At 35.1% G+C, this 14,591-nt stretch overlaps 4 protein-coding genes across 11 annotated transcripts in view; 3 read left to right on the top strand and 1 right to left on the bottom strand.

Moving 5' to 3' along the window:
* The first annotated feature begins 1,134 nt into the window (after positions 1–1,134).
* LOC105148842 (Zonadhesin) lies at positions 1,135–4,187 on the top strand. 2 transcript variants are annotated; one of them, XM_011060807.2, is made up of 3 exons: positions 1,135–1,503; positions 2,190–2,390; positions 2,713–4,187. In XM_011060807.2, exons 1-3 carry the CDS (start codon positions 1,428–1,430, stop codon positions 3,486–3,488), a joined length of 1,053 nt encoding a protein of 350 aa, XP_011059109.1. In that variant the 5' UTR covers positions 1,135–1,427; the 3' UTR covers positions 3,489–4,187. The 2 variants fall into 2 exon arrangements, with proteins under 2 accessions (XP_011059109.1, XP_011059110.1); XM_011060808.2 differs by having other exon boundaries at positions 1,136–1,503; positions 2,788–4,187.
* Positions 3,703–6,346, bottom strand: RpS24 (ribosomal protein S24). 2 transcript variants are annotated; one of them, XR_846507.2, is made up of 5 exons: positions 6,209–6,346; positions 5,776–5,844; positions 5,380–5,703; positions 4,719–4,792; positions 3,703–3,824 (listed from the first exon to the last, which is right to left on the bottom strand). XR_846507.2 is itself a non-coding variant. In XM_011060784.2 (4 exons), exons 1-4 carry the CDS (start codon positions 6,209–6,211, stop codon positions 3,822–3,824), a joined length of 399 nt encoding a protein of 132 aa, XP_011059086.1. In that variant the 5' UTR covers positions 6,212–6,346; the 3' UTR covers positions 3,703–3,821. The 2 variants fall into 2 exon arrangements, 1 of the variants encoding a protein (XP_011059086.1); XM_011060784.2 differs by lacking the exon at positions 4,719–4,792.
* A 157-nt stretch (positions 6,347–6,503) lies between these two features.
* On the top strand, positions 6,504–13,638 carry Droj2 (DnaJ heat shock protein family (Hsp40) member A4-like). 5 transcript variants are annotated; one of them, XM_011060783.2, is made up of 5 exons: positions 6,504–7,084; positions 8,871–9,040; positions 9,130–9,427; positions 9,516–9,855; positions 9,938–13,638. In XM_011060783.2, the coding sequence occupies exons 2-5, from the start codon at positions 8,909–8,911 to the stop codon at positions 10,365–10,367; spliced, it is 1,200 nt and encodes a 399-aa protein (XP_011059085.1). In that variant the 5' UTR covers positions 6,504–7,084; positions 8,871–8,908; the 3' UTR covers positions 10,368–13,638. The 5 variants fall into 5 exon arrangements, with proteins under 5 accessions (XP_011059085.1, XP_011059083.1, XP_087269199.1 ...); XM_011060781.2 differs by having other exon boundaries at positions 8,868–9,040; XM_087413073.1 differs by lacking the exon at positions 6,504–7,084 and adding an exon at positions 7,870–8,165 and having other exon boundaries at positions 8,868–9,040.
* Positions 13,639–14,364: 726 nt separating this feature from the next.
* LOC105148835 (uncharacterized) overlaps positions 14,365–14,591 on the top strand; it is a 231,977-nt gene continuing 231,750 nt past the window's right edge. Inside the window, exon 1 of one of the 2 annotated variants that reach the window (XM_087413062.1) lies at positions 14,365–14,451. The gene's annotated coding sequence lies outside the window, so the exon portion shown is untranslated. Of the gene's footprint in view, positions 14,452–14,484; position 14,591 lie in introns of those variants that run through there. The other variant, XM_087413063.1, reaches the window with a different exon arrangement.

The following is a 14,591-nucleotide window of genomic DNA, read 5'->3' as shown; positions in this document are numbered from 1 at the left end:
CGTTCGTAGGACCAAACTTAAGGGATATAGGATCGAAAGATGACGGGAGAGACGTGAACATGTAACCCAATACTGGACGAGTCCATTTTTATCTATGCACGTGACAGGCCAAGTCTCGCTTTATTTCGGCTATGATTAATTTTATGAAGGTTCACTCATAACTATGTCATAACTACAAGTCCTATTAGGGCTGAATATCTGAGAACTCGGAAAGTTGGGCGATGGTCTAACAGATATTCATTCTGTTGCGAAAATCCCTTTTTTTGATCGATACATATATACCACGATTGGGAAAACTGTGTTCTCACATGTCTTTACTTTGTGTGCCTTCCAACAAGTGACACAAATGATACAATGGATCATTACATTCTTGTTGTTTGCCAATGTTAAACAAAAATGACATGATCACTGTGTCGCATCGTGTCACTTATTAGAAGACACACCTTATCTACACGGCACTCGGTACCAAATATTACGTCAGCAAAATTTATAATAATATGGACAATAATAGTTTCCACTGTCATATTCGTTTACAGTCGATCGCGAAAATCTAATAATTCATTCTAGACCACTGGAAAGCACTCGCGATTCCCATTAAATCTTGTATCGACTGATGTTCTACTAAACATGTTCTCACTTAACAAGGGAATGCATTTTTTTTTATCGGGGTGAAAGATTCATGTTGGATGGATCTTGGATGTAGGTAGACCGTTTACAAAAGTTTTTCTAAATTGACCTAAATCTGAAGTTACTGCAATGCAATTATTGTAAAAAAAAAGTACATATAATACGTTCTCATTTTGCGAAGTGTTAACTGTAGGACCCAAAATTATCCTTATTAGAACCCCAAGCATCATTTGTCCTGATGACAAAAATTTAAAGAAAACGAACAGTCAAACGAAATCAGGCCTTTCTAATAATTCTGACATTAGAAGCGCGGACAAGTAGAAGTAATAGTAGAAAACCATATAAATCATGAATTAACAGTCTGCAAATGGGTAATCAATTGATAGCCCGTTTTAGGCCGGCTAGTCAGCCCAGCCCACATGGGTAATCACGGATAAACGTATGTAATTTGCATTCATACGTAACACAGCACAATAGCGTGATGTCGTAGGTTCGCGGAATAAGTGACTAGCCATCTTGCTGTGCATGACGAGATTCGGATTCTCTTATTGCAAGTTATGTATGTATTGTACAAAATGACGATGATATTAACCGATTGAGAGATGAGATCGGAACAGATCGGAACGAGTGCAACAAGGCCGATGCTGTTTTCGTTAGCGCATGCAGGCTTAGCTTGATTTTTCGATAAAATTGTGGCACTAACGAGATCGTCATGCTATGCGCTTCCGCCGAAGGATATATAAAACGGCACGCGCTTCTATACCCGCACGCAGAGTGGTGTTGTTTGTCCGATTGCAAAAATGCGACCACTTTCGGGTATCTTACTGCTGCTCCTTACCTGCCAACTCGCTACGCCGACACCGATTTTCGATAGAGGTGGTGTATATTGTAGTTATTTATAAGTGCTAAATTAATTACATCCTGTAGTGTAGAGACTAATGAAGTGCAGGATTGAAGTAATCGATATTACAGTTGAATTAAACACATATTTCAAGTTGAGTTTCATTCCTCAAGTTCTTGAAACGAATAGTTGTTCCGTTTCAAGAGAGAGAGAGAGAGAGAGAGAGAGAGAGAGAGAGAGAGAGAGAGAGAGAGAGAAAGAGAGAAAGAATATAGTGTCACGGTTTCCAGTGCGAAAAGAAATGGAAATGTTAGTGTGTCTTCCAGCAAGTGGTGTTACATTGTATCGTCTGTGCTTGCTGGAAAGCACACTTAGTATCCAAATTGTTTTATAATTTAAATGAAATTTAATTCAATATCTTTAAGCAAAGATAATCTTTAAGCAATATCTTTAAGCATAGATCTATGATATAACATCAGGTCAAAGATAGATCTATGATATAACAATAAGTATATCTGTGATTAAATGTTCAGATTTCTGATTTACGCCAAATTTTACAAAATTATATAAACAAGAATTTTACAAAATTATTAAACAAGAATTTAACAAGATTGTAGTCAAACTGTACTACTCAATTGTTGTGATGCTTAGTGACCAATCTTGCTAAATCCTATAAATTTTTAATTTAATAATTCCTGCTGAACGCAAACGTTTGTCATAGATGGAACAGGTCGATCAACTGGATTTGGAGAAACAATACGAGATTGGTTTAAAATGATCAAGGACCGAATTGTGGGAAAATGGCGGGAATGGTTTGGCAAAGATAGTCCAACTCCGAACTTATCACCGCAGGATATTTTAAACATTGATAAGACGTTAGAGAGTCGAATATCGAGTTATCCAGGCTTGTTCTTAGATTTGTGTAAGCAAAGTTCAATAACATGAAACTTAAGTCTCAGTATCGTAGAATTTTTCTTCAATTCTTTGTCACGTAGCAAAACTGAAACTCGCGTTGGATGTCAAATCACAATGTGTTTATGCTTCGCTACGGAACATAATTGAGCGATTTCGACGTTTTACGTGATGCGTCACTCGCGAATGTTGAATGAGAGATACAATTAGGATTACAGCGTATAATACCACATATATTTTTCAAAAGTTTCCACGAGATTGCATCCTTCTAAACAACTTCTAGACGACCCAAATTTAACTTTCGTATTTTGTCAATTTTTTCGTACTAATAGCTAGCCTATCGTTCGACCCAAAACGAGATTGGGGCGTCCGGATTGGTAACTGGTACATCATCCGGAAAATTGCAGGCAATGACTACGGGGACAGTGATTCGGATGAGTGGGACGTGCCAAATCTGCCTCCTATATTTGGGACCGACTGGACACCTGACTTCAATAAACTTCCAACAGAAATTCCGAAAACTACGCGACCTCCAACGACTACACCAAAGATTGAATTGACTACACCGAGACAACAGACAACCCAAACTATTACGCAATCAGATTTAATTTTTACAGAATCAACTGTAACACCCACCGAGGCTATCGCGACTTCTACCGAATCGATTCCACTTCCTACCCAATTAATTACAACTTCCATAGAGCCGAATATAGAAATTGATTCATCAAGTGAAGAAATGATAACTTCCAGTGAAACTGTTGTAATGAATAGTGTACCAGTTGCAGCACCTACTGATTCTACATTAACATCTACCGAATCAACTGTTTCGTCAGTTGATACTACCATGTTTTCCGTCACATCGACATCATCCACTGATCTAACTTCTATGTTCAAATCAATCGAGACATCTATCGAATCTGCAGTTTCTAATGAAACAGATAATACGTCTTCTGAGGAATTAACTACTACTACTACTAATGACTCACCTGAAATGTCCACCGAACAAATTTTACCTTTCTTTAATAAGCGAGTAGAAGATAATGAAACTGTTAATAAACATACCACGAAGAAACCTCGTCCAGCATCTGCCGAAGTTATAACATTTTAAACAGATTTATATCATAAAAAAACTCAGGTGTATATCTTCAATGGTTTTTAATAAAGTTTTAAGTATGTAAGTTGTAAATACATATTGATTAACTATAAAAATATTAATATACTGAAAATTGAAAAGTCAAAAAAATAATAGCGCATTAATTCAATATAATAAATTTTTTAACAAGGCATTGTTACGAGATGTCAAGAAAAATGTGATAAACAGGTTTTCATCAAGAAGAATACACGTTTATTCCGTAAAATGTATTATAATTTCGGCGCTATTCCATAGTAAAATATAATAACTTTTACGTCGATGATTGTGTGGTCTTCAAGATGGCTTCTTTTACTGTAATAAAAAAAAATGTGTATGTATTAAAAAATAATATATCTTTTTTTTTTATTTAAAATCAACTTTTTAACATGCACATAACCAATTTTAATACAAATAGTTATAGCAATAAAATAGCACACATACATTTACATATCTGTAATTAATATATAAAGCATGTTTTCCCTCAAGTGTATTAGTTAAATATAAAAAATATATGCACAAAAAATTCAATATAATTCAACATTTAACTATATTCAATTTTCACACAAAATTGTTTAAACCTTAGTAATTTTCGTGCATACTAATTTTATATTAATATAAAATGCAAATGTAACACAGAATAAAATTTAAAATAAAATAAAATTGTTACTTTGTTAATATATTTGTGATTCATTGAAATTAATTTTTGAACAAGGGAAAATTAATTATAAACTCACAAGTTTAATTTCTTTTTTTTTTTTTTTTGAAAGATGTAGTCTAATTTAGTAATAACTACTTTTAAAACAATTTGATTACTATAGTAAAAGTTTAATTTTAATTATAATTACAGTGATACAGACAATGTTAGTAAGTTTAGAATTAAATTATTACATAGCAAAATGCAAATATAAATAATTAAGACTTATACCTAATTATACAGTTTCTAAATCTACACTCTACATCATCAAAGATGCTTATTGTATGATATGAAAATATAATAATGTAAGATTACTGTATTTTCATATCATGAAAATAAAATATTACATTTTTATACTATATATTAACAAACTACTGGAATACATGATTAGTAAAATAATAAATAAATCATAAAAATATAGCTTGTATTTATGCTGTTAAGAATAAAAAAAAATATTAGCATGCTCATACAACAAAGAACAAAAGTGAAACTTAAAAGATTTGCATGCTGACCCTGATTAAGCAATAAGAAATTGCTCCTCCAGAAGTCTGTAGTACAAATGATGATCATTTCTCTATTTCCTTCCCTAGAATGTGAATAAGAAGCGTATACCTCCGTAGCATGCATAGACATCAAACCAAAGGAAAATTTATTTCTGAATTGTCCATGAACATTATGTTATCAATAAAAAAAAATATTTAATACTTTTCATTTTTATCATCATTCTCTCATAGGTAAAACATATCACACAACTACTGTATTGAATCAAACTTTTTAACAAATATATGAACATTTATTTATGTATTTAAAGTTATCTATTTAATAATATTAGGAATTTAAATTACTATGTAAGAACTTTCAATATATACAAACTGATTTTATTAAATAGAATAGTGCATTAATATAATCAATTAACTGAATAAAAACAAAGAAAAAATTACAACATCAGATAGAACATACAATTTAAAGACAATTACAATTTTGATATAAGAGATTTAAGCTAAAGCTCATGTGATTAAAAAAAGAAAGAAACATGCATAAGATATTTGATGCCGAAAAGCATTAAGAGATAGAATAAAGAAATTTTTTGCAATGTTATAACATTAATGTTCGAGTAATGGAACAAGAAATGTTTATGAAAGAAATATATTCGAAATATATTATCTTGCCTACCTTTTTAGACGCTGCTCCAACTTTACTCTTTTTAGTACCCCTAACTTTCTTCATTCTGTTCTTGCGTTCTTTACGCTGTTTTCTCGTTTGTTTTTGTTTCTCAAAGAGACCATGCCTTGCTAACCTATATTTAGGTTCAAATTTCTTTGCAAAATCCAAGGTGTCATAGATAAGTGCAAATCCAGTAGATTTACCACCACCAAAGTTGGTTTGGAAGCCAAACACAAAGACAACATCTGGAGTCACTTTATACATCTTGGCTAATTTCTCTCGAATCTCGGTTTTACGAACTGATGGTTGGCCAGGATGAATAACATCTACGACCTATAATCAAAATAAATTATATAAATTCTCATCTGGGATAATGAATTGAAATAATGGATACTCGAGTCTCACCATTTGTTTTCGGCATAAAAGCCGATTGGTCATGAACTTTCTCGTCCTGATGGTGGCTGTACCTTCCGTCTATAAGCAAAAATCAAAATAGTTTCTTTATTTATAGGTTAGATTAGATTACTTATTAGACATCTTCAGAGTATCAAAATAGAATGACGAATACTATAAATTGGTAAAGGATAAAAAAAACTTCAATTAATTTTACGATCTATTATCTCATAAAACATCACAAATGATCACACAAATAATTACAAACATGTATTGAGGTTATGTCATGTCGTGTTTGATTAATTTTACTACATCTGTAATTGATACTTTCTGAACATGATATACACAACATGTACTTTGTTAGACGTCATTGTTAAATATTTAATTGAACGTTGTACGTTTCGTTGGATGATTATTACAGAATTTTTCGATACAAGTTACATACCATTTTGATCGGTTATCGTTGTTTAGCGTACCGCTTGGAAAAAGGGACGTTCGGAAACATGCACCGCCATCTACGAAAGACACGGCAGCATCGGTATCCGGATATCCACGTGTATTTTATGTTAGAAAATACTGTATTGTTTATATTTGCGATCGGCATTATCGATTAAAAATAATTGAAAATCCTCTATTTAATTTTCAAGTTTGACGTTACCACGTTCAAGCAGTTAAAAATATTAAATCGTATTAGAGTTTGGCACCCGAGTTAAAATTTGTAAGTAAATTCTCTTAATAACTTTGAAAAATCTTAACTTCACTTAAAAGTAAATTGTTCCAAGGACAAATTCTGTACTTTGAATTAGTACAGCGAGAATAATAAAAAAAGGCTCTAGAAAAAAAAGTAAAGACAAAAGCATAGAAGTCTGTGGTGTGAAATTTGTAACAAACAAAACAGAAGAAAACACGAGATATTTTTTTATATCTACAAATAATTTTTTTAAAGAGAAAGTATTATATCGATCGAAAAAAAAACTGCATGATCGACGCGCGAGTTTGTGAGGGAACTGGGAACTTTCGAAAGAGACCGACGCTGTGCGCGTAGCGCTTCCGCCAACGTCGGCAGCTGATTGGCGCTCAGCCGTCGGCTCGACGACCGACGTTGACCATTGCCGTTCCCTAGGAAGTTTCGAGAACATACACTGCAAGCGGCAATATCGGTAGGCGACGTGGGCGCACGGACTACGGAGTCGCACGGAATCCGGGCTCAGTGCTCAGTTTCATACGTGAAACGTTGTGACGCGGACGCGAAGGTAGAACGGGTGTCGCACGAAACGTGCGCGGTCATTCTCTACAGCGACACTCCTTGTCGTTTACGCAGGTAAGTAACTCTCGCGAATCGCGCTACTCTTCGCTCTTGTAGTCTTGTCAGGGGGGACGATCCATTCGCTGTGACCGATCTAACGACGTGGACCGGGAACGAACAACGGACTGAAAGGACGACCCAAGTCGCGCGATCGATCGATCGGTTGGTCGCGATATTCGTCCTCTCTCTCTCTTTCTCCCTGAGAAACGTGTAATCGGGGATTAGCATACTCGCGTAAGGCGTAGACATTTATACAAAATTTTTCGGAATCATTGTCGGGAATTTGAGATTTCGGGATTTCGTCGCGGTTTCTCCTGGCCCAACTCCGCGTAACGGTCACCGAAACCACTGCGAAGGGGTGTGGGGGGCAAGAGCGCCTTGGCTTGGCGGACGGTCGAAGGTTGCGACGATATATTTCGCACGATTGCACATTGATGGACGTTATGAAGCGGCAATTGAACTGATCGCCAGGCAAGTATGTACCTACTGTCTCGTTGCAACAGCGAGCTTGAAAAGAAAGATGGAAGCCAGTAACCTGGCTATCAAGTCTGTGCACGCTTGCCCGACGACTCGTGTCGATTAATGATGCACCAAGGCATCGGCCGCTGCTGAAAAAAGGAGATTGAAATAGGAAAAGAAAAAAAAAAGAAAAAATAGAATCGCTTATCATGAGGAAAACGCGTTTTACGCGTAATACGTGCGTTGAGCATAAAAATTCGTCACGAGCGATCTGATAAACTCTTCGTTACACCGATTTTGTCGTTCGATCAACTTGGGAACCCGCGTGCTCGGTAATATCTATGCGAAAGCGGAAGGCTTTAGAAAGCTCGGAGAGGTGGTCTTTGTTCGGGAAGCATCCACGGCACACGCGCCTCGCCTTTTGAAATAATCCGCTCGCTGATCTATTCAATCGTATACTCCCAGTCCTACTGTAGACGCCATTTTGAAATTCGCATGAATTCCGCGAGTATTTTATATTAATTTATATTCTTTGAATTTTCACGAGCGAGTGCACGACTTCTACCTCTACAAACACATGCAAAAAAATTGCGTGAAAAAATATCTGCATGCGTTGCGAGGCTTGAAATCAGTTGTGGTAAAAATGAAAAAAAGGAGGAAGAAACAAGTGTTTGTACAATTGGGCATTTATGCTTCAACAAGACTTTCCTGTTTTCAGTTTTGCCATTTTCACTGTTAACTACAAGTCAACTTGAAACTCGAGATCATTAAGCCGAAAGTTCTCTCACTTGGGTTACTAGTGCTAAATGCTCTTTTGTTATTCATATCTTATATAACTTGAACTTATTTATTAATTTACATATTCATAAAAAACGATTCAAAGTTACATATATTTATTGTCTGATCAAATTTGACCATATTTAAATTTATGAGTCAATTATGTAACACTAGAAAAACGATACATTCCTCATTTAAAATTATGAATTAATTATGAGTTAAACTTGTCTATCTTTTTGATTTTGCAATGCGCATGTTATGTCACGAACTGTTTAGTTTATCAATATAATGAATTTGTGTTTCCTTGTATTCTCTGATGTCGTTTTATCGGCAGTAACATTTTGACTCGATGTTTCTTCAATTTTCTGATGTTATTTTATCAGCAGAGTAAATGTGCTCTCCATTTAAAAAAGAAAAATATGTATATTCAAAGTTTGGTGTCAAACAAGATATAAAAAATTTTAGTACAGTCCAGTGCAATAACAAAGCCCAGACCTATGTATTTAATAGCGATATAAAAAATTAAAGCATTTGTATAGTTTATATTTTTTCTTGTTTACAGCAGCAAGAGTGGTTTAATACACTAACTACCTAACTGTGAAAATGGTTAAGGAGACTACATTTTATGATGTATTGGGTGTGAAGCCCGGATGCTCGCAGGAAGATTTGAAGAAGGCCTATAGAAAGCTCGCTTTAAAGTATCATCCTGATAAAAATCCTAATGAAGGAGAAAAGGTTTGTACGAATCTTTAAAATATTACTATTGATTAGTTTATATGTAATAAAACCTAATAAAATTTAATATTATAAAATATACATTTTAGTTTAAACAAATTTCTCAAGCGTACGAAGTATTGTCAAATCCGGAGAAGAAGCGTATCTATGATCAAGGTGGTGAGCAGGCTTTGAAAGAAGGTGGCATGGGTGGTAGTGGCTTCTCTTCTCCTATGGATATTTTCGATATGTTCTTTGGAGGAGGATTTGGCGGTCGAGGAGCGAGGAGGAGAGAACGCAGAGGTCAAGATGTAATGCATCAATTATCAGTTTCTCTCGAGGAACTTTACAAAGGAACTGTGCGTAAACTGGCTCTGCAAAAGAATGTTATTTGTGAGAAATGTGAAGGTAACGGTTGTATGGAGATTGTAATTTGAAAAAGATCTATATCAGTGTAGACACGGAGAATATGATATATCTGTCGTTTTTCGATTAGGTGTCGGTGGAAAGAAAGGTTCTGTTGAGCAATGTTCTACATGTCATGGTTCCGGTTTGCAAGTACAAATCCAGCAGTTAGGTCCGGGAATGTTGCAACATTTACAAACTATGTGTGCAGATTGCAAAGGACAAGGGGAACGTATTAATCCCCGTGATCGTTGCAAATATTGCAATGGAAGAAAGACTATTAGAGATAGAAAGATACTTGAGGTTCATGTTGATCCAGGAATGGTTGATGGTCAAAAGATAACTTTCAGTGGCGAAGGTGATCAGGAACCAGACTTGGAGCCTGGCGATATAGTTATTCTTCTCGAAGAAAAAGATCATGATGTATTCAAGTTGGTAGTATTTTAATAGAGTATTTATTAGGGAGCTAGTCATTTAATTGTTACTAATACGCTGCGATCAATTAAATTATAGGCGTTCAAGAAATGATCTGATTATGCGGATGCAACTAGAACTCGTAGAGGCATTATGTGGATTCCAGAAAGTTATTCGTACTTTGGATGGTAGAGATCTAGTGATAACTTCACTTCCCGGCACTGTGACGAAACACGGTGACTTGAAATGCATCTTGAACGAGGGCATGCCGATTTATAAAGATCCATTTACACATGGCAGACTTATAATACAATTTATAGTCAATTTCCCGAAGAGCATAGACCCATCGCTTATTCCATCATTGGAACAATGTCTGCCGCCGAGGGAAGAGGTTATAATTCCAGACGGTGCCGAGGAGTGTTTACTTACCGACTTGGATCCTGAGCAGGAGCAAAGGCGGAGAGACACGAGACAAGCGTATGAAGAGGACGAAGGAGGTCCATCGCGAGTCCAATGTGCCACACATTAATTTGATTACACTAACCCTGTAATAAACATAGCCGTTTCTTTCATTTCAAACTCTGTCCCATTCGCTCGATTCTGTATCATGCTAAAGAAAGAAACAACATGGATATGTAGGCCAACTATTCAATGAGCGAGAAAGATATAATTCTACTGTTTGGACGTGTGCAAAAAAAAACAGTGAGTACTGCAATTACTGATTCTTTAATTTTATCAGTTACATGAAAATTATACAATTTTGAAAGTAAACAATTAGCGACAATCTCGTTATGAAAAGGTCTCGTTATGAAATGTGATGAAGCATCTTACTAAGATGCATCTTATTGAGATATCTTTTATGGAGCAGGCTTCTCGTAGAAACTTTTAAGCTACTTTTTAGGATATTCTGATATTTTCTTAAGATAAAATCGTATATAGAGATGAATAGAAAAATTGTGGATACAGGATAAATGCGAATGATACTATTGCAGTATAAATAGCGATACAAACTATAGAGATCAAAGCCTTAAACGATTTAGCTGGATCTTAAATACTTGTATGATTCTTGTGTAAATTTATATACTACGTATATAGTCCCTAGAAACGCGAAACACCGAAATGATTTTTCAGTCTTGAAAACGCTAACTCTACTAAATTACACGCAGTAATATCACGAATTAAATTGACTAGCAATTTAACAAATATTTTATGCTTATTCGCATCTGCGATAATTTAGAGTTAGCGTTTTCAAAACCGAAAAATTATTTCGGCGTTTCGCGTTTCTAGGGATTACAAATAGTAGTATATAAATTCACACAAGAATCATACAAGCATTTAAGATCCAACTAGATCGTTTAAGGCTTTGATTTCTATCATTTATGTTATCACATATACAGTCCATAATATGTTATAAATAGTAACAGTTCCTTATTTGCATTCGGTAATTATCTGATAATTTGGTGCTTTCCAGCAAGCGACATAGTCTGATTAAAATCTCATTTTTAATATATCTGAAACGGTAACGTTATATTATTTAAAGAATAAATTAATCAATTCTTTAAAGAATTAATTGCATTTTCTTGCGTCCTTTGTTAATATCGTTTATCGTTTATCGGTATCTGTGAATCGACATCGTTCGTTCACTTCTCAATAAGATGATTCATTAAAATTTTACTCATTTCTTTTTCGCTTATTGTAAACATTCGTCTACGTACTCATGTTATTTCTTTCAATAGAGGATTACTAAAAGTATGTACTTATCATTACACAATGATAAGAAAATTTAAATTTATTTAGATGTAACGTAAGGGTTCCATACTGTCGTTACAATATAATGAAAGGTATCATACAAGGTGCGTCCCAAAATTTTCCCAACTTTTGAAATAAAACAACAACGGTTTACTTTTTTTTTCAAATTCAAATTGTTTATTCAAAGTAGTCCCCGTCGGACTCAATACAACGTTTGGCACGATCTAAAAGCATTTCAAATGAGTGTTTTATGTCGTTCAAAGGCACGTCCTTCAGAATAGTGGTACAAGCCCTTTGGATGTCTTCTACGTCCACATATCGCTTTCCTTTCATGGACAAATGCATTTTGCCGAATAGGTAGAAGTCACAAGGTGCCATATCAGGCGAATACGGGGAATGGTTGATTGTTAAAATGTGATTTTTAGTCAAAAAATCAGTGACAAGTGTCGAACGGTGAGATGGCGCATTATCGTGTAACAAGCGCCAACTTCCTCCTTCGCGATATTCTGGCCGAATACGACGAATGCGGTGCACCAAACGCTTCAAAACGCTTACATAGAATACAGCATTAACTGTTTGGCCTGCTGGAACGAATTCTTTGTGCACAATACCCTTGGAATCATAAAAACTTCGATGGAATTTTCGTTAATTGTCGATTTTGGGCGACCTGTATGTGCGTCGTCATTTATGTCCTCACGACCGTTCTTGAATCGCGTATACCACTCATAAACACTGGCACGGGCTACACAATTATCACCATAAACTTGTTTCATCAAATTATGGGTTTCGGTAAATGTTTTACCAAGTTTAAAACAAAACTTAATATTGGCTCTTTGTTCGAAGTTCATTCTCGTACCGATGTATACAACATACTGACACTTGAGACGCCATAACTTCGTTTCCACTGAACCAAATGTCATGAAATTTTTACTGGAAGTCAGCTAGGGATGTACCTTTCAAATGCGCAATCGAACACACGGATGGCGCCACCCGACCTATCCCTATTGAAAAAGTTTGGAAAATTTTGGGACGCACCTTGTATATTCTTGAACATCGCGATTGTACCAATTGTATCACTCCAATAATCAGCTAGCTGCTCGACAGTAACTATTACATGGCTAAAGTTAGAATTAAATTTCATAAATATATATATATATACATATATATATATATATATATATATATATATATATATATATATAGAGTTCAATTTTGTGGATTATCCATACACGATTACTTCTTTCAGATATTAATAACAGCAAACTTGATTACTCCAAACCTTCAAGTCTGAAAATTGTTATCTTTTACAGTTTTCTAGAATTTGAAATAACAATATCGGGATGTATCAATCAATGTGGAAACGGTATAAACTACTTGGTTAAAGCATTAATGTTATCAATTGTATTAGAGATCTCGAAGAAACTTTTCAAAGTGGGACATTATTCCATATTCGTAGTATTTAATTTTTTCCAGTCGCTTTTGTATACTGGCGTGTGACGATGATAAATGGAAACATAGAATTTTGTTTGCGAACAGTGCAAGTAAAATTGGGAATCAGGTTCCTGTGTGTGTGGACGATTGCGCGTATTTATAAGCAGCTTTGTGCAATTATATTGTGTCGAATCTAACCATTTTTCTTCTTTACATTTGCCAATGCTGAGGATTTTATTATATATTTTAGTAAAATCAATATCACTTTAGTAATTTCCTTACTAGAAAATTTGTGTAAACAAAAAATTATGTTTTCATAATAGATACATTTCTACGAATTTATTCGGTCATTTGCACCATCTTCATCTAAACGCGCATGAACAATGCTCTAGAGATCTAGATAATTCATAGATCCTGTTGTACTATATTAAATTAATATACTTTCAATACATATTCACACATAATTTACTATATACATGGTACTCGTCCGCAGTTACTATAGCGAATTTTAATAAATAGCCACATATGTCTTGTAATCTTATTTATTATAGGAAACAATTGGTGATTGATTAGGTACTTTTTTTGAGCATCTCAAATAAATTTGGAATTGTACAATGGGATTGTCGATTTTACATCCTTGCAAAGTCGGAAACCTGAAACTCCTCACACAATTTAATTACTCGAAACACTTGTTTCATGTAATTTTCCTTCAATTTCTTACTCGTTCGTCGCAACTTAATGCTGTAATAATATATTTAATTTACAAGATAGTTTTTTTAATTTTTATTAAAAAATTAGTTTACATATCGTTTCTTTGATTTTTATTTAAAAAATAGTTTATATATTAAAATTAAATTTTAAATGCCAGGAGATTCTATTATTTCAATTTGCTTCAAGTAATTGTAAAAATTTAATAAATCAAATGATAAGGCATAAAATAAAAAAATGACATGAAATTAAAAGTGATAAATTAAAAATTGATATTTTGTTGCGTTTATTAACTTGCACACGTCGATCATTATTCGATGACTAATCAGAATCTTATGAAGTTGCAATTATTTGCCAATTTGTAATCGATCTACGTGAAGATTCATAAGTAAAGAGATTTACGAAACGTCGATTCATGAATCGCTCGTTATTTCGACTGTGACTGGCGGATTCAATCGTTCCGCATAAAAGAGAGAGTCATCGCGATTCTACTGAAGGAGGAGCGAGGAGGGAAGGGAGAAAAGTCCGCGGGGACGACCGCGAAATTAATACTTGTCCCGTCCGATGGATAGCGACACTGTCGCTCGCGATGCTTCGCGTCGTGCGATGCGGGTCGATGTTTTTAGCGACGTGCTTAGTGACGTGCGAGTGGTTCGAGTGAGAGAGGCAGAGAGGCAACGAGTAAGGCAGTCAGCCAGCCGTCGGGATGCCGCAGAGGTTTCTGGGTATGCGGTGGGAGCCATATTTTTTCAATATCAGTTACGCGAAAAGAGCGTAGCGTACGGGGACGGGGCAGAGCATCTGGCGGGCACGGCATTCCGAACGGCGAACGGCGGTGCCGCGCGACGTTCGTGTCGGCCGGCGG

Source organism: Acromyrmex echinatior, chromosome 14 (genome assembly GCF_024713525.1).
Source record: "Acromyrmex echinatior isolate Ae372 chromosome 14, ASM2471352v2, whole genome shotgun sequence".
In the NCBI taxonomy this organism is placed as follows: Eukaryota; Metazoa; Arthropoda; class Insecta; order Hymenoptera; family Formicidae; genus Acromyrmex; species Acromyrmex echinatior.
The sequence above is the reverse complement of the archived record's forward strand: the minus strand, read 5'-3'. Positions and strand labels throughout refer to the sequence as shown.

Excerpts from the sequence above, each read along its gene's own strand:
- Droj2 (XM_011060783.2), top strand. The coding sequence starts at position 8,909 with ATGGTTAAGGAGACTACATTTTATGATGTATTGGGTGTGAAGCCCGGA. Across the intron at positions 9,041-9,129 it reads ATCCTAATGAAGGAGAAAAG|TTTAAACAAATTTCTCAAGC; the intron begins GTTTGTACGAAT and ends TATACATTTTAG. Across the intron at positions 9,856-9,937 it reads AAAGATCATGATGTATTCAA|GCGTTCAAGAAATGATCTGA; the intron begins GTTGGTAGTATT and ends ATTAAATTATAG.
- RpS24 (XM_011060784.2), bottom strand. Across the intron at positions 5,704-5,775 it reads TTTTATGCCGAAAACAAATG|GTCGTAGATGTTATTCATCC; the intron begins GTGAGACTCGAG and ends TTTTGATTATAG.
- LOC105148842 (XM_011060807.2), top strand. The coding sequence starts at position 1,428 with ATGCGACCACTTTCGGGTATCTTACTGCTGCTCCTTACCTGCCAACTC. Across the intron at positions 1,504-2,189 it reads GACACCGATTTTCGATAGAG|ATGGAACAGGTCGATCAACT; the intron begins GTGGTGTATATT and ends CGTTTGTCATAG. Across the intron at positions 2,391-2,712 it reads AGGCTTGTTCTTAGATTTGT|CTAGCCTATCGTTCGACCCA; the intron begins GTAAGCAAAGTT and ends TCGTACTAATAG.